The sequence below is a fragment of the Indicator indicator genome, chromosome 11, assembly GCF_027791375.1.
Source record: "Indicator indicator isolate 239-I01 chromosome 11, UM_Iind_1.1, whole genome shotgun sequence".
Taxonomy (NCBI): Eukaryota; Metazoa; Chordata; class Aves; order Piciformes; family Indicatoridae; genus Indicator; species Indicator indicator.
Genome location: NC_072020.1, coordinates 7,364,805 through 7,389,131, shown reverse-complemented (window position 1 = coordinate 7,389,131; position 24,327 = coordinate 7,364,805). Strand labels below are relative to the sequence as shown.

General features: G+C 39.5%; 1 protein-coding gene across 2 annotated transcripts in view; it reads right to left on the bottom strand.

The window, feature by feature from the left end:
- The window catches only part of RBMS3 (RNA binding motif single stranded interacting protein 3), a 688,691-nt gene that overhangs the window by 31,406 nt on the left and 632,958 nt on the right, over window positions 1-24,327 (bottom strand). For both annotated transcript variants that reach the window (XM_054384815.1, XM_054384816.1), the window contains 2 exons: window positions 23,256-23,352; window positions 20,643-20,693 (listed from right to left, as the gene is read on the bottom strand). In XM_054384815.1, the coding sequence (XP_054240790.1) occupies window positions 20,643-20,693; window positions 23,256-23,352 (148 nt within the window). The remainder of the gene's footprint in view (window positions 1-20,642; window positions 20,694-23,255; window positions 23,353-24,327) is intronic.

Sequence of the window (24,327 nt, the reverse complement as noted above, 5' to 3'; positions counted from 1 at the left end):
TCAGAAAAGTGAGGTAGTGTTACTGAATGAAGCATGCAGGAGAGGCACCAAGGGGGCAGACAGCAGAGTGCTCCTCTGCAAGATCCCTAATCCTTGAGAATACAATGGTAAGAATGGTCAAGGGATTGGTAGATATCAGGATGCCTCCCTGCAATTCCAAGATCAAAAAGGCTCTTGCAAACCAGAATTTATTAGTGATGGTCAAAGTAAGGTAAAAATGCTTCACACAGCTGCCCACAGACTGCTGTTGAGCCAAAGTAACTTTTGAGCTTTAAAGCTAACTCCTAGGCTAAGCTCAAACCTGAGCTGCACTCTCAGAGCCACACTGACACAGAAACTTCCATGTAATCCAGGTATCCAGATGCATGGCACAGTGGGAGAGGCACCTTGAAATGCTGAGGCTAATGTTGCTGTACTGGCTACAAACACAATGCCCATCCTCCATGAGAGCACTCTATTGAGCACTGTCATCTCCTGCTGTAACTAGACTCCTTTTTGTGCCGCTCATTTGCAAAGTAAGATTAAAGATATAAAAGTGAGAAAAATTATGTCCTTTCCCTCTCCACTTCATTTTCCAAACATGAAAGTTCTGGAAGGCTGATGGAAGGCAGTAATATCCACACAATCTTCTCAGGAATCCTTCTTACCTTAACTATTAAGGAAGATAGATAGCAAAAGATGTTAGAAATGAAACTGTGAGTGGGTAAGAATGTTTCTCTAAATACATGCTTCCATTCACTAACAGATTTTAGATTTGAAGTTAACAGATGAGGGATATCCTGTATGAAGCCACAGTTCATGTTATGTATCAATTCAGTTCTACATCACAGTGATTCATTCTGGTCTTGAAATCTAGAAAAGTTTCCTTATTAGAGAGGACAAATAGAGAAATTTGTCTCTGTCATGTTCTGTTAGATGAAGGCAAGATCTCTATGCTTTGAAGGAATAAATTGCTGTATAAGGTAGAAAGAAAAGCCAGACCAGCTGGACAGTATACAGATATTGCTGAGACGAGCAGGAAGTTATTTGGAAAAGTACATTGAGGGAGAATAAAAACTCCTGTGAATTCACATCACACTCAGCCCATAATTGTGACCAAAAGAATGAAAAAAAACCCCAAAAAGATCTGTCAACATGCAATGTTTCCACCATATTTCAAAATGACATGTCATTTCAGAATTTATCTTAATTTGAAGGGGAAAAAGCTGCTTAAAATTAGTCCAATAACCAGGAAATGAAAACAGAAAGGTTATAGATATTTTGGCTCTGCTCTTCTCACCCATTCCCTAGGTTTTCCCCTGGTGTGGAGTTAAACCAACATTTTCACAACTTTTTCCACGTCACTGCCCTCTCCCTCTGCGCATATTCACTTCAAGACAAGTTTCAGAGCTATTGTTTGACTCTGCCCAGAAAGACAAATTTTGTTATTCACAGAGTGCTATGTATGTAATAGTCTTGTCAGTCCTAACCAGAGGCAAAGCATAACCTCAGAGGAAAAGGAAACAAGAAACAGCCAACAGAAGATAAATGGGGATGAGATGATAGGCAAATGGGTAATAGTCCCATCTTTTCTTGAGAGTTGTGTGGATAGAAAAAAAAAAAAACAGCACTTTAATTAATTCCAGAGTGATAGGGACTTGAGGGCTGGACTATGTGCACAGCATGCTTGTGAATCTTCATTCCACGTGAACCCCCTTCCTATAAAAACCAAACAAAACCTTGTTTTGTATTTAACATCAAAAGACACAGCATAACTAACAGCAGATGTTATGATAAACTCCAGCAGAGATCAACCTCTTGGCAGCCATATTCCTGTTCTTGCAGAGGCATTTCCAGGCACACAGAAAATCCATTTGTGGGAGTGAAAAGTACATGCAATGGTTTAGGGTAGTATTTATTGTGGTATTTTCTGGTACTAGTTCTACTATCGAGAAACTTCAGTGTCATGAAAGATTTTTGTCTGTTTTGTGGAGGGGCCAAAAATTTTGTTAAATGCAAGGAAGTAATGCAGAAATGCACAAGCTTGAAGCATAAAGTTGGAACTAGGTGAGTACAATTTTTTAGCAGAAGTCATTTGCAATTTCCATGGTTAAAACCTCTGTAACCCAACAACCACAGTAATATACAGAGCTTAGTTTAGTGAACTTGAAAAATTTGGCCTGAAATCCTGGCCCCACTGAAATCAGTCAGAGTTTTGTCACTGACTTGAATGCTACCAGGATTTCATGCTGTTTTAAACCTCAGAGTCAAAAGCCAAGCCATACATTACTATGCACTGCACATTATCATGCAGGTATTCAATAGATTTTTATATCACAAACACATTGACATTAATTAACATTCTCAAGAAGAAATGATTTTGCTCTTGTTTTCAGATTCAAATTGTAATTCAGTGATTTCTCTTTTCAACAACCTGATTTTAAATTTTGTGTCATTTTTATTTGCTACAGTACTTGCCATACAGGCAGCCTATTGGCTGCCTGCAGACTTTGTTTCATCAAGAAGCAAAATATTATTTTATGTCAAGACACACATCTATCTAGAAGCTGAAGTTATTAATAAAGATAAGGACAACCAACCTGGGAACAGGAAGGCAGCAAGTCTAGTAATAACTTCCAATAAGAAATCATCTAATAAATACTTATGTGCATTGAGAACAATCCTTAGGCTGAAATGTTACCATCAATTATTAATAAGAAAGTTTTGGACAGTAAACAAATTGATGAAGATAATGATCTCTTCCATTTCATGAACAAAAGCGGGGGGGGAGGGGTCAATCCCCTGAGTAAATTGCAAGGTATAAATCCACCAGTTGAAGGTACAAAGTACTGATGCAGAGATTCACTGTAGAAATTGTAAAATAATCCCTCTGTCCTTTATTATTCCAGAAAGACAGTTCTGAAGAACAACTGCAAAGCCAAACAATTTGGCGTATACTCATTTGCTGTTCTTGATCAGAGCATGACTCACAAGAATCAAAGCCTTTGACCATAGTGGGTAAATCAAATCATATCTGTGCACAGCATTAGCCCTAGTTTGATCAAAACTAACAGCAAACAAGCTTGAAATTCTGGTCAATACAGACTGCAAGGGGTTGTTATGAGTTTGGGAAACATTGATATACTGTTTTATTTGATGTTCTGAACTGCTTTTCCTCAACTGAGCATCAATACTGAGTGAGTACATGGTTTAAAAAGCTGAATGAATTACACAATGGCAAAGTTCACTTCCAGAACATTAATTTAATGGCTGAGGCAACTGATGAAAGGGAAATAAAAATCTGATGAGGAGAAAAAAAATTAGACTAGAATCTAGACTCCCCCAGGACAATTTCTTGTGCTTTGTATCCTCTGTACTGACAGAAAACGTATTTGCTTTCTAGCTAATTACCAACAAGACTAAAATTTTGCATCTTTGATGTGTATGAGATCAAAGAATATTAGGAAATAAAAGTCAGATTAACATAATTGTCTTGTACAGTTATAATAAACTATGACTATGTATACAACCAGACACTGCTCATTGGGAAAGCGTAAGCTAGAAACAATCGAACCAAACAAGAATATTGTTTAACTTCGCTTCCTCAGCAGCTTGCCATCTCTCCTGACACCCACCACTTGATCATCACAGATGAAGGAAAGCCAGAAAAGATGTCTTCTCCCAGTAGCCTATCTGACACCCCAGACCCACAGGAACTCCTGTATTAGTTGCTGAGCCTTCATAAAAACAGCATAGCTACCTTGTGCAGACACAGCCAGCCATCTCCACCAAAGACCTAAAGGATTTCTAGATATAAAATCATAGAATCATGGAATAGAATCATAGAATCAGTTGGAGTTGGAAGGGACCATAAGGATCATCTAGTTCCAACCCCCCTGCCACGGGCAGAGACACCTCACACTAGATCAGGCTGGCCAGAGCCTCATCCAGCCTGGCCTTAAACACCTCCAGGGATGGGGCCTCAACCACCTCCCTGGACAACCCATTCCAGGCTCTCATCACTCTCATGGTGAAAAACCTTCCTTACGTCCAGCCTGAATCTCCCCACTTCCAGCTTTGTTCCATTCCTCTTTCTACTTATTTGATCTAAAGGATTAGCTTCTATTTATTTCTTTTACTACTGTTGTCTACCTCATGTGCACACAAAGCTTGGGCACCAACTCTCTTTGGAAGCATGCTTTGGTACTTCCCTCTTCTGCTATTATGCATACAGGATACAGTTCTCATCTATCAATCCTGTCTGCTAGTTGTATGCTCACTTTAGAATTAAAAGGAAAAAAAAAAAAAGAAAAAGAGAGAAAACAGTGCTGTGGTACACATCTACACCTAATTCATCCTTACCATGGCTAAAATACTGTGCTAGAAGTATTGCATTTTCTTTAGACAGTCTATGAGAACAATACTGCCTTGTAAAAAGAGAGAGTTCTTGGGTTTGATTGATCTGTCTTCAGCCTTTATACCCTCAGCATGCTTATTTATTCTAGAAAAATGTAGCATTCCTACTTCCTCATCAGTTCAGCTGTGAGGAAAAAATCGAAGGCAGCCAAAAGTAACTGCCTTGTAAGTGGAAAATGTGGTGGGAACGCTTGGAATTTTTCTGCTTACTAAGGAGATGCGAAAAGTTTACTTCTGGCTAGGAGTTGTGAGTGACTTCTCAGAGCAAGAGCATTTCAAATATTTCATTTGCCATCAGGTGGCAGTGACAGTGAAAACATCTATTGCATTTCAGGACAGCTGGCAATAAAGCAGTGTGGGGAACGACTGACAGAGTAACAGTTGCTGTACCAGCGTAGCTTATAAGCTTTTACAGCCACTCAGATGGAATTATATCATTGTATCAAAAGTGGGTTAGTGCATAAAACCCCATTTGGTACAGAAGGGCTCTCTCCCTCCCCATTGCCATATCAGGAATCAGAGTAACAAAATTTGTAAAAAGAAGGTCTTTTTCTTGACTGAATTTAGATACTTTTACTGTGCAGTTTTGCTTTAGTTCACTCAAGGGCAAGCCTGAAACGTTTCCTTGCTGACAACTGCCTGATTCTTACAAGCAGCTCCCAACAAATTGCAGTCTTCAAAGGCACATTGTTTTTGTTTGTTCTTATTGTAACAGATGTTTTATATCATGTACTTCAACGACCTAATTCATCTGCAGAGGACCGCCTACTACGGCTGGTGTGCATCCAGCTGTGGAAATAGCTCAAGTGTCATCTGTGGCCACTTTCATTCCATTCATCTGATCTCACAGGATCTCAGTGACCACATCCAACCCCATAAAAAATAAACAGACCTGAGAACATCCTTTTAAAATATTTCCAGTGGAGGAGTAATGCTACTCCAGGCAGGAAGCCTTTTCTGGAAAGAATGTAACTGATGCTGGAGGAAGATTGCCTCAGCTCTGGATGTCTCCTCCAAAACATACTGCTTTTATCATATAAACTACCCAGTCAATATTAAGAGGCCCAGGAGCAATGTCATGTGTGATTTGATGGATCTGAGAGCTTCTGACTAACTCAGTGCCATATCAATTAGCCTGAGCACCAGGCAATCAATCACCACTTCTCCAAATGTACCAAGCTCCCATTAGATGCTGCAAATACCATGAGGCCAGTTCATCTCAACACACTGAGCACTTTTATATATCATGGGTCTACTGTAATGTATTTCTGAAGTAGAAACAAAATCAATCAGAATTCCTCTGGAGTGGAAGCATATCCCATGAATAGCTGTGCACCAAGATTAAAATGTATTAGTGGATAAAAAATAGTCTGTGTCTGGAAGAAGTCAATTACTGCTTTCTTAAAAGTGACCAAAATATCCAATACTAAAAAAAAAAAAAAAGGCAGAGATTTTCTGAAAATGCTTTTAAAATCATCTGGGATCACTTCATCACAAGTCAAAAACATGCCTGGGATTGTGCAGCCATTTCTTAATTAGCTTTCTTAGAAGAAGGAGCAACAAGTTGCCTTCTCAATTTGTTGAGAAGTCAACTGCCATTTCCCACAGGAAATAAGTTGTTCCTGATAAGCTGATCATACATTTCAATATCAGATCCACTGGGTTTGCTAATTACTTTCAAACCACTTAGTCAAGTCACCCATTAAGAGGAAATGATTCAATTGCAGATCCACTGAACTGAGAAACTAGGTGACCAAAACTCCTTGTGGAGCTTGAATTATTCACCTGTGCAAGAGAGGTTCACAATACATCAAACCAAGTAGTTAACTTAGGTTTTAAGAAGCAGCTATGGCTGTATTTAATTACACAGATTGGTGGGATTTTTAATATCGTACAACATCAATTACTTTTCAAAAGCCTTTGAAAACCTACAGGAGAATTAGAGCTTTATATCAATCATCAGAACTGATTCATCACGTTTAGGAAGTTGCCTTCTAAGTTTTGTAACTCTGCAGAGAAAATTGTAAAAGTTTCTGGCAGCTGTCCTATATTCTACAGATGATGACCCATCTTTTAATTTCTGATCAGGTGTATTTGGGTATACCTACAGATCAGCTGCTTCTAGGTCTAAGCAGATAACTGCAGAAAGCCTGAACTGCTCAGTGCAGCTCATGACATTTACTCTAGTTCCAAAGTCAGAGGTCAACAAAGCGGACTTTTTCACAGTGAAGTTAAACAATTTCATATCAATGTGTACTGACTTCACAGCAGCTAACCAAATGATGATATCTAGACTAAAACCAGGTGCCTGACAGAAGGTTCTCTCAGCATTTTAAATCTTTGCCAGGCATATCACAGAATCAACCAGGTTGGAAGAGACCTCCAAGATCCTCCCTTCTAACCTGCTGATTCTGCTGTTGCTTGGCTTGGTCTTGCACTTTGGAGCGTGCCATAATGATAGCATACTTTGAAATACAGAAAATACTTCTCAGAGGGAAACCACCACATTTGAGCAAAATTATTGTCATTTGGCACATGCCTGTGATGTGCCTATGACTTATACTGGGTATTGGAATTGTTAACTTTAAGGAGTTCTGTTACTTGTATTTATCCACAAGAATTTTACCAGTGCAAAAGAGTCAACACAGCCTTTTCTTCTGTGAACAAAGGAATAAATATGACATAATGCTCAGGTACATACTGTCCTGTTTTGGCCAAGAAGACAAAAGGAAAGAACAAGGCACAATTTCATACTTCGTTTGACACAATAGCACTCATGGAATGGTCCTACTTCTTTACTTGACTGTTGAGCAAAATGATGAAAAGAGGCTCAGAGAGGATTCAAATACATTCCATATTGGAGATGCACGCAGATCCCAAAGAGATCATGGCTATCCACCATAGCCCACACACTCAAAGCTATGACCTGTATCAGTGGCAGACAGATTTGTATGACATGGAAAGTGCTGGGAAGAATGACAGGCTAACACAGATGAACATCCAGTCCCCATGTGAGGAAGTGATCTTAGATTAGGGTACTTGAAACTCCTCAAGTTCCATTCCACACTCTTAATTAAGAAATCACCTGGCTTACAGCACTAACACCTCTGATATTTTTTTCCTGAATGGATGGCATTTGATCTGTTTTTATTATCCCTGTGGAAACATCTGTGGTTACCATCTAATGAACTGTAAAGCCCAAAATCTCAAAGATGTGCACATCACCTGTGCAGTCCTAGCAAATGGTTTTTCAGTGTTATAGCTGAAACTGAACTCTACCTACCAAGACAAAATCTGACTCTAGCCTCATCCTTGTCAGATGTGGGACATCTGTGAATGTGACACCCACCCTCTTGGCTAGAGAAGGAGATGGGTAATTTCCAAAACTGCAAACAGGAGTTTTTTATTGATAGTACTAAAGAGGAAGGCTATCAAGCTGAGAGCTAGCACAGCCTCACATCCTTTGTGGATTGGGCAAAGAGGGCGTACATAATGATTTGCAGATTGCCATACTGGAAAAGTACAAAAGGTTGTTTGAAAGCAGGCTGTTTGCTGTGATCATGTGCAACCCTCTTGTCCCACCACTAAGATCAGTAGCTGGGTGTCAGCTGGGTGACCCTCAGTTTGGAACTGAAGAAATCATCCAAATTATCCCAGGCTAAGCCCTGCATGAGGACTCTGCACATAATTTTTGTCCGTGAGTTACACAGCTTTTTCTGAAGCAGAAGTAGACATCGGATAATGAGGAACCCAACTGTTTTCTTGCTTTGGGATGTGTGAGCAGTTTGCAGCACCTAGAGAAAAGGTAAATTCCACTCTGAAAAGCACAGTGGTGAAGGGCTACACCTGGGAACTGGGATGGAATTTGGAGACAGGGGCTCACCTGGGCTATAAGGCCAACGTTACAAAACCTCCCAGGTAACTTATTTAAAGGGCAGGGAGTGGGAATGCTGTTCAGCAGACATCCTTTAACTAGATACAAGCAACGCTGCAGTCAGTAATAAGAAATAACAAATTGCATTTAGACCACTATTAGAAGAAGTGAAATTTCACCCCCTGATTTCCACCTTCCTGCTAACAATAGGCCATTTGATAAGTAGGTTCTTGCATGTAGTCCAGAAAGCAACCATTCATTGGCTTCACTAAATTACAGCTTGGCAGGCACTCCTTCAAAATTCTTGACTCTGTTCATCTGTCACTATGTTCCACACCTCATTCTTCATCAATCCACTATGAATAGGTCAAGGAATGTGCAGTGTTTATACTACTATATTTCTCTATTTGTTTTTGCAATCATGTGAGGAGGAGGCTGAAACCATGCTCTCCGCAATGCTGCAGATAACAGGAAGCTTTTTGGCACACACTGTTGTATGCCTGGACTTAGAATGGATTTATTCCCAATTTACACCAGTTTGAGAGGAAAAGGCAGCCACAAGGTTACAACCTGAAAACTGCAATTAAGCAACCATTCCACTTCACTGGGACTGAAACCAATTTAGGAACAATACTCATGATTTGATCTAGATTTGCCTCTGCACTTCAAAGCTTAAGTCAGTATCACATTCTTTATAAAAATATTTTAATTAAGAAGAAAGCTTTTTATCTAGTAGAGTACAAGGTGAATGGTAAATACTGTTAGACCCAACTACATTCAGTAATAAGCTATTACTTATGATATCTTGGATGGTTCTAAGTTCCACAATGTCAAATCACAGTTTACATTTATACACTGGTATAAAAAATAACCCCAAAACTGTTAATACCATCTCTGCAAAAATAATTAAAAAATAATTATGTTACTAAGATGCTTCACCAGTGACAAATGAGGAGATGTTTAGTCAGCCATTTACTCAAATACCTCAATATCTGGAGTGAACACAGAAGAGGAAAAAATTAAAAACAGAAAAGAAATCTACATCTAGAGGCCTGAAATATGATTCACTAAAAGTATATCTGAGACTTTGCAAATGATATTCAAGCACCTGACAAAAGGATTCCCACACAGATAAATGAAAATCAAGGACTGAATCCAGAGCTAAGACCCCCATGCTGTGAGAATGGAGTACACATTAAAGGCACTTCAGGAGCAGCCACAACAGAATTTCCCACGTGAGCCACCAGAAAACAAAGGCAGCTTCCTGAGAATGAGGGCTTGGACAGAGGAACAAATATAGGCAAAGGAGATGAAAAACCCAGAGAGGTCTCTGAACACAAGGGATGGGTACAAGTGAAATAAGGAACCAGGACTGCAGCTGGCACATGTAAGCACAGATCCTGTGGCTACAGCTAAAGGATATTAATAAAGAAAGAACACAAATAAAGCAGAAAGAGGAGCTTTCTAACCTTTTTTTTTTTTTTTTAATAAAATGACTGATTTTTCTAGACAGAGGACATGCAGCAGGTGTAAGCTCTCTCAAGGTCAATAAAGTATTTCAGGTAGTCCCACTCCAGAAATTACTAAACTTTGTCAATGATAAAGAACTAACAAAGAAGAAATGACAACAAGTTGTGCTAAAAGACAAGCTGCAGTGCTTCATTGGGAGAGTCACTGAAAACTCCATAAGGACTGTTCTCATTCAATATTTTGAATAATGCCCTTGAATAATGAGGGCATTACAAAGTTGTGAGGCAAATTCAGATTGAACTACCTTTTACCTGAAGTACAAATTTGTGAAGATAATTAGGCTAACAATGAGCTTTTCTTCATAAGGTAGGAGTATTTTCTGGAAACCCTGAGAAGCAGCAAACCTAGGTATATCAGTAATTACAGGATGACTACATTACCAAGGGAAGAAAGATGCTATTTCACACTGCAGCAAAACACTCTCAAGCAAAGAGAAGGAAGGATTAATGCTACTGTAAAAAAGGTTGGTATACGGTGAGCATTGGCTCTCCCACAAAAATAAATTCAAGGTGGAACAGATCCAAAGAAAGGTCATTGTCACAGCCAGAAGTACAAAATCCCTCAGTTACTGCAAATGCATAGTGATGTTGACATAGCTAGAAAAATGAAGATGTAGATGTGTTAGGTTTGTGTCTGGTGGGGGTTTGGTAGTGGAGGAGGGGGCTGCTAGCATGGGCTCCTGTAAGAAGCTTGAAGAAGCTCTCCCAGCTCCAAGTAAGACCCACCTTTGGCCAAGGTCTAGACAATTAGTGCCTCTCTGATAGCATATTTAAGAGGCAAAAAAAAAGCTGTTGAGGGATTCTTTTGGGGGTTCTTTTGTCTTCGAGAAGAGTGGGACATGAGTGAGACAACCATGAAGCCACTGAAGTTTCGTGAGGAAGGAGGTGGGGAGGCATGCTGGAGCAGCCATTCATCTTCTGACCATGGTGAGATGGCAGGCTGAGCCCCTGCAGCCCTTAGAGGTCAATTGTGGAGCAGAACCATGCTTACAGCTGAAGAGAACTGTGAGGAATTTTCCCTCTGAGGAGGAAGGAGTGGCAGAAACAACTCTGGATGGACTGGAACTGCCCACAAGCCCTATTCCTTGCTCCCATTGAACTGCTGAGGGGGAGGAGGTAGAGAATAGGGAGCAGAGTTGGGACCAGGAAGAAGGGAAGGGTGGGGGGAAGGCGGAAGTTTCTTTTAAGATCCAGCTGTATTTCTCAGTGTCCTACTCTCTGATTCAATTGGTAAACTGGTGATGGTTTTCTTAAATAAAACTGATTTTATTTCCCCAACCTGAATTTGTCTTTTGCTTGTGACCATAACTGATGAGCGAGCCCTCCTTGTCTTTGACCTTTGAGCCCTTAGTTGCATTTTCTACTCCACATCCCACCAGAGGGGCTTATGAGTGATCAAGCAGCCATGGTGATATTTTGCCAGCTGGGTGGGCTTAAATCATGACAGCTGCTAAGATTTTGGTATATGAGTTAATGTGGTGAATATCCAGAAGGTAGAAGAGAAGACAGGAAGGAATGTTTGACCAGGAAGAGATGGATGGAAAATGAATAGGAGTATCTTTGGGTGGTAATTAAAAAGGCAGTGCTAAGCCTCAGAGCAAAGGCATTCTGAAACAAGCCTCCCAACAGGATTATCAAGAGGCAAAAAAATCAAACTATTTAATCAAGTTTTGGAAGGGATTACATAGCCTGGCTCCTGGATATTGTAGGAATCCTGAGTTTTATAAACTGGTCACTCAGTCCTTAAAGTACATCCTAATAATTTTTATGGAAGTCTCACACTACATAAATCATGATGTAATCATAAGTAATATACAGGTTAGTTAGTTTCCCCTAATGACATAAACTAGTCCATGAAAACACTTGCATAATATAATATATATAAATAATATATAATAATATAATATAATTCATGGAAATGTGGTTTTTTTCTAGGGATTAGGAAGGTGCCTGAGTCTCCTTCATGAACTTATTGCTGCAGGCATGATTGTCTTCTCTTTCTCACTGTTTCACACCTATGCCATTCAATTTTCTTACACAAAGTTAAGAACCTGATCCAGTATTTCCCTTTGTATACTAGGACAGGCTTATTTTAACAGGAAACCCCCTAAATGTTAATAGTATCATTATGAGACTATTCTTAAAGGCATCAGTCAAGACAGGCCCTTGTTCTGCCAGCCTTTGCACAATGTCCAGTAAAAGCTATTTAATGGTATGCTTTTACCATGGTAAATGGTAGCTTTATAATCTAAATAGGAATGAAAAAAAAACACAAATGAGAAACTGAGGCTGAGAAGAAAGATGTTTTCTTCAGGGTTGCACAACAGATTAGTGACAGAAGAAAAAGTATCTGTCACAAAGTGCTTTAAGCCTATGTGTGTTTTTTGAAACTAGTGTGAGGAAATGCAGGCTAAGGTCAAAATGGGTGAATATAGCTATACATTGCATTTATAGCTGGACAAGTAAGTATGCAGGACTTCCATTCAGAATTGATTTCCAATAACAGTTGCATCCTCTGGGACAAAATCCCATATTAATACTCTATTAAAAAAAAAAATAATACAATCATTAACTTTGCAGTTTATACCTTGATTCTTGGCAAAGGACATCTTGTCAAAAGCCTAAAACCTGACTTGATCCTTTACTTGAACCTTGACAGGTTATGCTAGTCTCTATAATTCTTATTTTAGAGTCATCACAGTTACAGTGCTGCCCTGGCAGTACTCCACTTGTATAACCCAGTGTTCCACAACATTCTTCTGGGTTGACAGTGCTGTTCCTTTCTCCAAAACTGCCCAGTGCCTCATCTGTAATGGAAATAATGATTTTCTGCAGCTCAGGGATGAGGTTTAGGAAGCTGAAAAGAGACTCTGGTCCCTTTCTTCTCGACAACTGTCCTGTGCAACTCTCTCCATCCTTAACTGCAATATGGAACAGAGAACCACATCCCCCTCATGGGAAAGGGACCCACCACTGTGTACAGCAGGCATCCACAATATATCACTCCTGGCTTTGTCACCAACTAGTGCAAAACCTCTGCGCTCTTAAAAGCACAGAATTTATTCCAAACATTTTGCTGCCTGAGGCAGATGAAAAATGTTGTCTTTCCTTTCTACCTTCACGGGATTTGCCCATTTGGCAGCTGCACTGTATGACCATTTATGTTGCTTGTGTGCCGTTTACTACATGCACAGCATCCGATTTGCTGAAGCCAGCGTCCTGGAGCTCTCACTGCAGGGGCTGGATAATATTGGCATCAAGTACAGGGCAATGGACATTGTAAGGCAAAAAATAAGAGATAGTCCATTACAGAGGATAAATCTGAGAGGGCTGTAATGTACACATGTCACATGCCTCTCTAGCACACATATGCATGCCTAACTATAATGCAATACACATGGCAAAATACTTGACGGTGAGCAAAACTGAGAAACCATCTGACAAATCTGTATCACATGCTTACCTAGTTCACCACTCTACTGAGCCCATTACTTTCTGCACATTCATTAATCTAACTTTTGGCCTCTAATTAATACCATGTGCTTAGGCAGTCTATGGCTCTGTCTCCTGATCCTATCACGTTCTGTCTACTTATTAATCTACCACCTGGACAATAACTAACTTCACCAGTGATTAACAAATGAGGATTTTTTTGCTCAAAATGGCAAATGTGGCATATGAACCTCACAGTTAAGTGCTCAGCTTTTTGACTTGGAGTAAACTTAAATCTTGCTGTAAATGCAAATCTATGTGCAACCAAAGATGTAACATATATTATATGAAATAAATAAAGTAGTAGTGATTTTCAGTCTCACTTGATGTACGTGAAGTTGGAAAAGTTAAAAGAGATTGCAGGCTCTGTATCAAATGAGAGATTGATTTTTTTAAAAAATGCACCACATTCTTTCACAGAAGGTACTTTAAAGTCTATTGATTAATAACTATATATTTTTTTTAAATAGTCCCCTTAGATAACACTTCTTTTAAACAGCTGTTGTGTTAAGATTTTTCTTGACAACGAAGGTTGATTGTTATGGTTGCATCTTTTCTGTTAAAAAGAAATCAATATTCCATAACCTGAACCAGCATTTCCTGGCTTCAGATCTCCGAGGTACCTTTCAAATGTACTCTCAGCCACCTTCTCTTCTAAATATTTTTTCCACTTACATTTATAGATTTGTATAAAATATTTTTTCCTGCTAATGTACTCAGACTAATTGTAGAATTTTTGAAAGAGAAAATTTTATTAGAATTCTTAAGCTTTTTAAAGCTAAAGTTCCTCAAATACAAGGGCTTGCCTACTGGAAATCCTTGTGGTTCTCCCATCCTTATGTTCTAAGTGGGTCCATATGTGGTGTGTCTCTTGCTGCCATCACAAAAATTGTCCATTTTCATTAGAGGGCTTTAGAAGAGTTTCAAAAGAGGTTGGAAATCTAACTTGGATGTATTTTTTTTTCTGCCATTCATATTAATTAATTTCTACAAATTACTAAAGTAATACTTTGATAGGATTCCAGATAAGCTGTATAATTAAACCTACAAACCACTACTCTTGAGTATGAGGTATGACTTGGGTGGATTTTTTACACCTATTTGCTTTAAGAGGATGAGTTATTCAAGCTTGGGTACTGCCTTTCTGTCCTGGGTGCTCTCCTCAACATTACAGCACCTGACACTAAAGAGAGTTGGTAAGCACAAGCAAACCTGAGTCTGAAATTACCAACTTAGTAGCACTGAGACAATATCCATATGTGGTGGGTGCTGGGTGAGAGGCAGGCATAAATGACCTCATGCAAGCTGCGTGTCCCAAAGGAACATTGCCAATTACTGCCTTGATTATCAGAGTTATAGAATTGGCAGTCCTTGATTTTCTGCCTCGGGAAACACTGGAATTAAAATTGTTCAGCAGAACCTTGGCATTAGTATTTGGTTAGTGATTTCAACCGCTAAACTCTTTAGCCTTAAAAGTTCAAGTAAGTTCATCTTCAAAGGATCTCTTAAAAATACACAGCTAAAAATTTAAAGACTAGCTGGAGGTTCCAATTTCCAGGGATTATTTCCTGTTTACTTTTCATACCAGCTAACCCAACTCACATTTCATCTTGGAGGCAGAGGACATACTTTGTTGCCTTACGTTCAAACAGGCAAGTGCAAGGCAGACTCCCGGCTCTGTTGGCTAAAATGGTAGAGCACGAACAGGAGGTAAAGAAAGTCATCTGGGAGAGGGACACTGAATGAAGCACAAGGAACTTCTTTGTTCACTAGTGTAGAATCAAAACACTGAAACTCCTGTGGCATTTTGGGCATTATCCAAAACAACAGAGTCACTAGTGAGAAAATGAAAAATGATATATTTCAGTTGGACAGTTTGTACTTTTTACGGTACATTCACGCACGACATTCAAAAGGCAACAATCTGGAGTCCTTACTCAGCCTTGCTTCTCACCAAAGTAGGGGTTTTACACTGCTTATGAAATGAATTTTTGTTGTTGTTGCTTTTAAAGGCAGACAAACTACATTCAGCCATGGGCCAGAGAAAGGAAGACAGAAAAAAAATAATAAGGGTGTTTGTTGAGACACTGACCTTTCTAAAGGGGCTGTAAGGGCTTGAGAAATGTCCAGAAGAGAAGTTCTCCCCAATGCACTTTATCATTATCAATGTTAGTTTTTTTTCCCCCTATGCTGCCAGAGGCATATTCCTCCTGTTTGCAGAAACTATTCCACACTGAGAAGAATTTCTGTTTGTGTGTAACAAGTTATGGTCAGAGAGTTGTACTTGCAAATAAAAGAGGGTAAGTGTAAAACCAGTGTGCAATACAGTATTAAGGTAGAGCATTTCTGTTGGTTCACTAAAAAAAAGAATTCTCTTATACATGCATTATTTGTAACAAATACTTGAATCAAAAACATTTTACACGTGTCTGAATTAAAAAATATGAAGATTATCTATAGGTGATTTGATTTAAACCTGTTTTTCATAGCTTTTCCTGAACTGTCAGGACAGCCTTTAGCAACTACAGGGAAAAAAAAAAAACAACTAACATGGTAAATGTTGTAAATCCCCAGAATAACTCTTATCCCATTTATGTTTTGATTCTGTCATTACTATCCATCTATACTTATCCTGAGGCAGTGACAAAATAGAAAACTTGTTTGAAGTAGGGATGAGTGAGCACTCTACTTTGAAAGCTATAGTTAACTAAACCAAGCTCAAACTGCCATTAGTGCATTAAATGTTACATCAATATAAACCCAATCCACACTGACGTAAATCTTCTGGAGCCTGTCTGGCAGATTGTCTTCCATTACAGCTAGTGAAAGGGACCAGGGCAATTGATAAAGCAAGAAAGCTGGAAACCTGAGGCATTCTTACTCAGACACAGTGCAGTCAGGATAGTCAAAAAGTAGTAAAGGCTCCATTTACAAAAAGTACATTTTTTTCAAAAGTGTCTGCAGCACATGAGCCTCAAGGTATCCAGAGGGAGCTTGACAGGCTGGAGAGGTGGGCACAAGCCAACCTCAGGAGGTTCAACAAGATCAAGTGCAAGGTCCTGCATCTGGGTCGAGGCAATCCCAAGCACAAATCCAGGCTGGGCAGGGACTGGCTGGAAAGCAGCCCTGAGGAGAGGGACTTTGGGGTGCTGGTGGAGGAGAAGCTCAACATGAGCTGTCAGTGTGCACTTGCAGCCCAGAAAGCCAACCAGAGCCTGGGCTGCATCAGGAGAAGTGTGGCCAGCAGGTCAAGGGAGGTAATTCTCCCCCTCTGCTCAGCTCTGGTGAGACGCCACCTAGAGTACTGCATCCAGTTCTGGAGCCCCTGTGACAAGAGGGATATGGACATGCTGGAAGGTGTCCAGAGAAGGGCCATCAGGATGAGCAGAGGGCTGGAGCACCTCTCCTATGAGGACAGACTGAAAGAGTTGGGGATGTTCAGTCTGGAGAAGAGAAGGCTCCGAGGTGACCTTATTGTGGCTTTCCAGTATCTGAAGGAGGCTACAAGAAAGCTGGGGAGGGACTTTTTAGGATATCAGGTAGTGACAGGACTAGGGGAAATGGAATGAAGCTGGAAGTGGGGAGATTCAGACTGGATGTGAGGAAGAAGTTCTTCCCCATGAGAGTGGTGAGACACTGGAATGGGTTGTCCAAGGAGGTGGTTGAGGCCCCATCCCTGGAGGTGTTTAAGGCCAGGCTGGATGAGGCTCTGGCCAGCCTGATCTAGTGTGAGGTGTCCCTGCCCATGGCAGGGGGGTTGGAACTAGATGATCCTTGTGGTCCCTTCCAACCCTGACTGATTCTATGATTCTAAGGTAAATTTTTCATCATGTTCACATGATTCAGGAATCCTGTTTTCCAAAACAGGAAACTATTTATTCTGAAATTGTGATGCTACCTCAAGCTATTTGATATTACTTTTCTATGGCTGTCAAGGCAAGCAAAAATCACTGTTAACAAAATATAAAAATCCTTTGAAAACTGTATTTGCAGATGCTCATTGGCATAAACCCATGGTATTGATGCTAAAATTACAGGGAAAATCATGAGGAAATAGTGATATAACTGCAGAATCCTTGACTGCCCTGTGACATTCTCTTATTAGGGGAAAAAAAATTCCCCATAGAATACAATTTTGATTGTTAGTTGCTTTTAAGGAGATCACAAAATTAATAAGACAAACAAGGCTGGGAAATGGAAAGCAATATACACAAATATTTTCCAGTTAATACATATGGTAGTGTTAGGGCCAGAGGTTGTGGTTCCAGTTTAAAAGCTACAGAAGGAATTAGAGATAAAATATTTTACTGTTGTACTGGGCTTTTTTTTTAATCTACCAAGTAAATGGATACAGAATGCACACATCAGGAAAATGTGGCTGAAATCAATATATAAAGGGAAATAAATAAGCAATGTGTCTGACAGGCCAACATGCTGCAGAGGCTATAACTGAAGAAGGAGCACAATACTTAAATGGGTGGCCAGGCAGGCAGCTAAGGAGCCCATAAGCAAGCAGAGAAGAGGCAGGCAGACACAGGATGGTGGTGCTGTGTGGAATGTGTCTTGAGGGACACTATGCAGTGTTGAATTATACATAGACACGCACCAATATCAAGTAGACTTTCTGTCAGAAATGAAAAGCTAATCATCCAGTGACATGGTTTAGTGGACACTTCAAAACAAAGAGCTATGCACACATTTGAGCAATTCCAACTATGCTTTTTGTATGAGTTCATCTGTACTCACAAAGAATAATAGAGGCTTAGTAAAATATCCTCCTTCCTGGGGCAAGGAGAATGTGATATTTATCTGGACTGGTTTCCAGTGGGACATCACGTGCCACAAACAATCATCTCATAAAGTACTATGAAGTGATGTGGTGGCAATTTAGAACAAACAAAATGCTAACCAGATTACAAAGTTCCCAGCTTCACCAGCTCACAGGCTTACCAAAATTCATGTCTTAAGTTCTGCCAACTTTATTATAACTTTTATTTTTTTTGAGCTATGAGGGTGTCTAGAACAGAGCCTATAGCAAGGCATGAAACTATAGCAAATGGACAGAGATTCTTCATTTTATTTCAAACCAGGCCAGGTTGTTTAGAATGATCATTATTTTTCCTTTTTACACCCAATAGTGATTTTTTTACATTCTTACTACTTTCTGCTCAAGATCTGTGAAAAATTTTAAAGGCATAGCCCTAAAACCAGTACACCTTTGTGCCGTAACTCTGACAACTTTTCAGACATTTCTAATAAAGAATTTATCCATGAATGAAACCTGGGGAATGGTAGTTCTGCCTTCTTGCTTTTATTCTTTTTCAGTACTAAAAGCTTCATGTCCATTTATTTAAGAACATAATCTTGGGAAACACGTGGGGAAAATCTTTCAGTGGGGACACTTGGGTTTGTTACAGACAACACATGGAGGTAACCCACACTGGCAATGACACTGAAACTGAAACTTTGCACCACTTAGCCACTGTCCTTCTGCTTTTCCATCTACAAGCACACATCCTCGACACAACTCTGGCTGACACAAACACAAATTTAACTTGGCATATCGAGGGTGCCACTTACTGTACAACCTACTTTTCATTGCACTTTACCAAAGGGTAAACACATCCAATTAGCACATCCAAATATCTCTTCTAATTGCAGAAAAATGTTTTGCTGAATACTGTCAAATAAAACTCAAATACACATATATAAACCCCTGGGATTGGTAAAATACTTAGATTTTTCCATTTAGAAATGGAGTCTTTCTTCAAGGATCAGAGATCCTTTGGCTTCTGTATAGTTCATCATATACACACATTTAAGATTTCTTGTGGTATGAACCTAAATCCAAGTATTAAAACCCAGGGTGGGTGTCAAGTGAAGGGGGCCAGGTTCTTTTTGGTGATTCACAGTGATAAGACAAGGAACAGTGAGTTCAAACTTGAACATGGAAGATTTCACCTCAACAGTGAGGGTGACAGAGCACTGGAATAGGCTCCCTAGGGGGGTTGTGGAGTCTCCTTCTCTGGAGACTTTCCAAACCCACCTGGATGCATTCCTGTGCAGACTACCCTAAGTGATGCTGCTCTGGCAGGGGGTTGGACCTGATGATCTCTTGAGGTCCCTTCCAAACTCTGATGTACTGTGAGACTGTGAATTATTTTAAATGTGAGTTTCTTCAATACAGCTCATCTCTCCTAAAAGGAACACAGCAGTAGCATTGATTCCTTGAGACAGAAACTTTCACTAGGGTCTGGAGAGAAGTGCAGCACCACAGCAATAGGAATTGGGCTTCAAGGACAGTTAGTTCTGCACTATGGTCATTGTCTGGTGAGAGTCAATTGAAGAACTTATCTGCAAAGAGTTGAGGGATGTGGCAGGGGGTTTCAAATCAGGATGAGAGTCCTGTGCTACTAAATGTAGTGTAATTATATGCATGCTGCTGTACAGCTAACTCCCACCAACTCTTTTATGAGGTCAAAATATTAGAACACAAATAGGAATAACAAGCAGCCCTGAATCACACACCATTTTAATTTTACCCTTCTCATATAAATCAATATATTGATATTTATGTAGAGTACACATTTAAATTTTAATGACATTGTTAAGTGGATCCACACCTGAGAAACTGTTCAAAGGTAGGAAACAAAACTAAAATGATATGTACAGAGCAGGATTCAGTATTTTATTTGCTTCTGGTATACTCTTAATATTTAGGCAAAGTGCATCAAGATTTTTCTATGAGATAAACAAAAAAATCACCTGCACTGCTTCTAATGAATGTTGGTAGAAGTGTAATGTAGCTTTAAGTGGTAGCTACAAATTAATGAAAGATGATAAATTACCCAGGGGAGAAAAAAAAAAAAAAAAAAACATGGGTGTTGAATGGCCAAAACATAAAGCAGATTCAGACTTGGCAGAGACTCTGCAAAGTTGTGGTTTATCATTTTCGTATACTTGAAATGTGTTACTGAGACACTGAGGATCCTTTAACGTATACTCAACTACAAAGGACTCTTTTGATGGACAAGCATATAAGGGAGGGGTAGTGTTTTGAGGCTGGAAATTCAGAGTATGCAGGAATGTAGTTATCTTGCAGTCCCTGAGGCAAAGCTTCCGAAGCAACACTCTAGAGCTTGTTATTCTCCTACAATCAGTGCTATTAGAAAACTCCCCTCTTCACTAAACAAAATGGTGCTCCATAAAGAAGCAGAATCTTTACATGGGAGGACTCTTGTCAAAGGTAGCAGCTGGCTGCTCTTACACAACCTAGGACTTTAATGTGGCTGACAAGCAGTGAGACTACAAGACAGGCACTTTTAGCTGGATATAAACAATTATACACTTACTGTTGGTTGCATAACATATGGTGGATGAGGCATCCATGAAGTACTCTGGACCTGCATATCAAATACTTTTAATTAGCACAGAAAAATTTAGAACAGAATTAGAAGATTTACTTGAAAAAACTTTTTCTATTAGAACTGTGGAGATAACTTTGGCTAAAGACTTATGTCACGCAACATAAAATTAATTTATGCTTCATAAAGTTATGAGAAAAGGGAAAAACTTTCAAATTTCATTTGATAATTTTTTTCTACCAAAGTCAGAAATCTGAGTGATTGCACCACTTCTATGACCTGCACAGTTTTATCTCATAAAGCAGTCTTCAATATTCTTTGTTGCCCCTTTTATTTAATTTGTTCTGTTTGCTTTCATCGATCAATATAATTATGTGCATGCCATTCAAACGACACTGCAGGAGACATAAAATGCTCCAAGTTTATTTTCAAAAGTATCTGCATGAACTTTTAAAGGTATAAGATTTTCAGAGATTTCAGAAAGATTTAGTCAAATTTTCAGTAAGAACTGCAGCTCTAATTCAGATTTTTAAAAGCTTATTCTAATTGCAAACTTCCATGGCAAAGCTGGCTTTAGATGTTCCTGCCCCCAGGATCAGCTCTTACTTTGGACATCATGGGGTCCGTTCCTACTAGAAACCTATATGCCTTACTAAAGTCTTTGCTGTTCTGATATGTTACAGATACCATGGGTATACCATTTTTGCCAACAGAGATGGGAGTGCTTGCACATTTGCAGTGCAATCTCTGAGCCACAGCTCTGTCTTGTGCTAAACTCAAATGGCCTGCATGCTATGATAACTGAGATTCAAGCCCAAGAATTGTGTATCCTAGCTTTCTTTTGCATCAGTCTGGACAGAGGAAGTACACAAAAACTACAGATGTGCTGCAGACCCCTTTGGGCACCTCACCAGTTATCTCCAAGTTCACAGTGATGGGCTTGCAGACTGAGCATGAGCAGGGAGGACTAGAAGAAAGCTACAAGGTCCCAATGCTTCAAAAGTCCTGTTCATGAAGCCAGTGGTGAGAATTAGTTGTATACCTGTGTGCTTCAACACTTGCTGAAGTTGATCAAAGTACAATGGGTTTATTTTTTTTGAAAGCAAGTTCAGTGCAATATGAATCAAAGCCAGTGCACACAAATGCACACAGACCTATGCTGCAACATTTTCTGATGTGAATCTGCACTAGTTAAAACATTAGACTTCCCAAAGCTTTTGCTGTTCATCACTCACACTCTTGGATCCTTGCAGCACCTCCTCTGTACCAGAGCAAAACACTGTAGGCTTACACTATCTACAGAGAATGATATGGGGAAAAAAAAAAAAAAAAAAAAAAAAGTTTTTCATGCAAATGCATCAAACCATGAAGTGATGGTATGGTTCAAGTTGGGATGGGAGAAGGGAGCAACTGCAAATTTTGGAGCAGTGACAGGAATAAGTGTCTTGGTGGCCTGAATTCAGTGGCCTAAGTAAGAGGTAAGATGCATGACTCTTAAGCCAGCTTTGCTACTGAGAAAAGTGCATGTGAGCTGCACTTGTACGCCTCTGGCACTGACGTTTCTTTGGTGTAAATTTTACAGAAATTTACTGAAGTGATCACACCAAAACAACTTTTATCTGGCAAGTGCTACGTAACCATCTAAAATTAGGTAAGGCAAAAGTCAAAGAAGCTTAGAAGAATTATTTATCTTTGAAGATAAAGTTTGAAATACAAGTGTCAGTGCAATGTCCTGGAATCACCTGCAAGCAGTAGCATTCCATCTAAAAAAACCCCACACCTAATAAACCAACCATAGCATTAAGAACCCACTGTGCAACTTTGCAAGTTTGGGTAGCTTATCTGTCTCAGGTAGAACTCAGGATTGGAAGAGCGCTGATGCTACAGGACATAAAGAACTGAAATGGAAAAATGTACAGCCAGTAATCAGCTTCAGAATGAAGTGATATGCTCCCAGGGAATGGCTAATAACAAAACTATACAACCTGGGTTTGACTTCCATCTCAGATAGCAAGAACATAGCAATAATTTCCCAGTGGAGAGCTGTGTGCAGCATACTAAAAGAGAAATTCTGAAGGACAATATGTGTGGGAGACTAAAGAAGGCTAGGAGGACAGTTACCCTCAAGTAACTTGCTTTGTCAGGGGTGTAACAGACAAGATGAGAACTTTTAAAAGATGCTGTTAGTGGAGCAAATGTAGCTAAGATCTAAAGGTCTAAACATGATGCATTCAAATTATTAAAAAATGCACTTAAAAAAATCTTTTGGTTAATGAAGGGGAGCCAAAATGACAAAACACTCCAACAAGAATGCTAAGCCTCTGCTGTTGTCAACTGGATATGAAGCCAAATGTTGTTTGCTAGAGAAGCTGGCTGCACTTAAAAAAATCACAGTGGCTTTCATTGCTAGTGTTCAGAATGCAGGAAACACTTACACCCTATGCCAAATCATACCTGAATACGACTAGAAAGTCTTTTTGTTTCAAGTGTGACTCAAGAGTGGAGGCACTTACAGAGTTTTCTGTGGTAGACATTCTGCCTTCATCCACATCCAAACCATAATTAACTGGTAAGCACAGCAGCCGCGCGGAGCTGACGTACCTGATATGTAGAGACAGGGGAAGCAGCAATGAATGGCGTGATTGATGTCTGTGGAATCATGCGGTTTGTTGGAATACTGTACGGTGAGGAATAAAATCTGCAAACAAAGAACAAAAGCAAGGTTTTTTTGGCACCTTTTGACTGCTAGGCTCTGACTAGCTAATTCAGTGCCTCCAGAGCAAAGACAAAGTCTACGCAGGCAATTACGTCCAGCTATTTCCAAAAACCACGGGAAAGAGGATGTGACAGCTCCGCTGAACAGACCTTGAAAATGGAAAGGAGGAGGAATATTTTTCCCAAAACCTAATCTTTTTTTTTCACTTGAACTAGCACAAATGTCGAACTTCATGATACAAGATATAATTATCTGAAATGCAACGACAGCTGATTTTATAGAGTGCTAGCTAGTGGAAGGAACGTGATATCAAAGGCAGTATTACTGATTTGATTTTTCACATGCAGTACTGTTTTGCTTTTCAGATTTTAATGCTGCAGTGCTGAGAATAACACATTCCATATACATGCCCAAATTATTTTATTAAGGGATGGCTACAAAAACTGTTGCTGAAATTTTCATATTAATCCAGGCAGAGAGCAAAAAACCCACCTCCTGGTGAAATGTGTCAGGAATTATGAGTCTCAATGCCCCAGGCAGCACTTAAAAGCTCAATTTAGTTGTTTTTAATTCCACTGTTGCATGCTATGCAGAAAAGTTGCACTATCTCTTGGTTGATAACAATAAATGTTATACTCCTTCTCCTTCCTTGCCAATTAATGATTATTGATAAAATTATCACTTGGAAAACATTCCTGCTGGTGGATTGTGTAAGTAGTTAACATGCATTTGCATTTCTCCTTCCTTGTCAATTAATGATTACTGACAAAATTATGCCTTGGAAAATATTCCTACTGGTGGATTGTGTAAGTACTTAACATGCATTTGCATTTGGTTTTCTTTTCAGTTTTCACTGTAAACCAGAAAAATAAAATTGGTTAAAAAAATAATGTTTATGGTCTTACAGCTGTCAAAATGCTAATGTTTTAGACTCAGAGAGAGAAACATTCCTGTGCA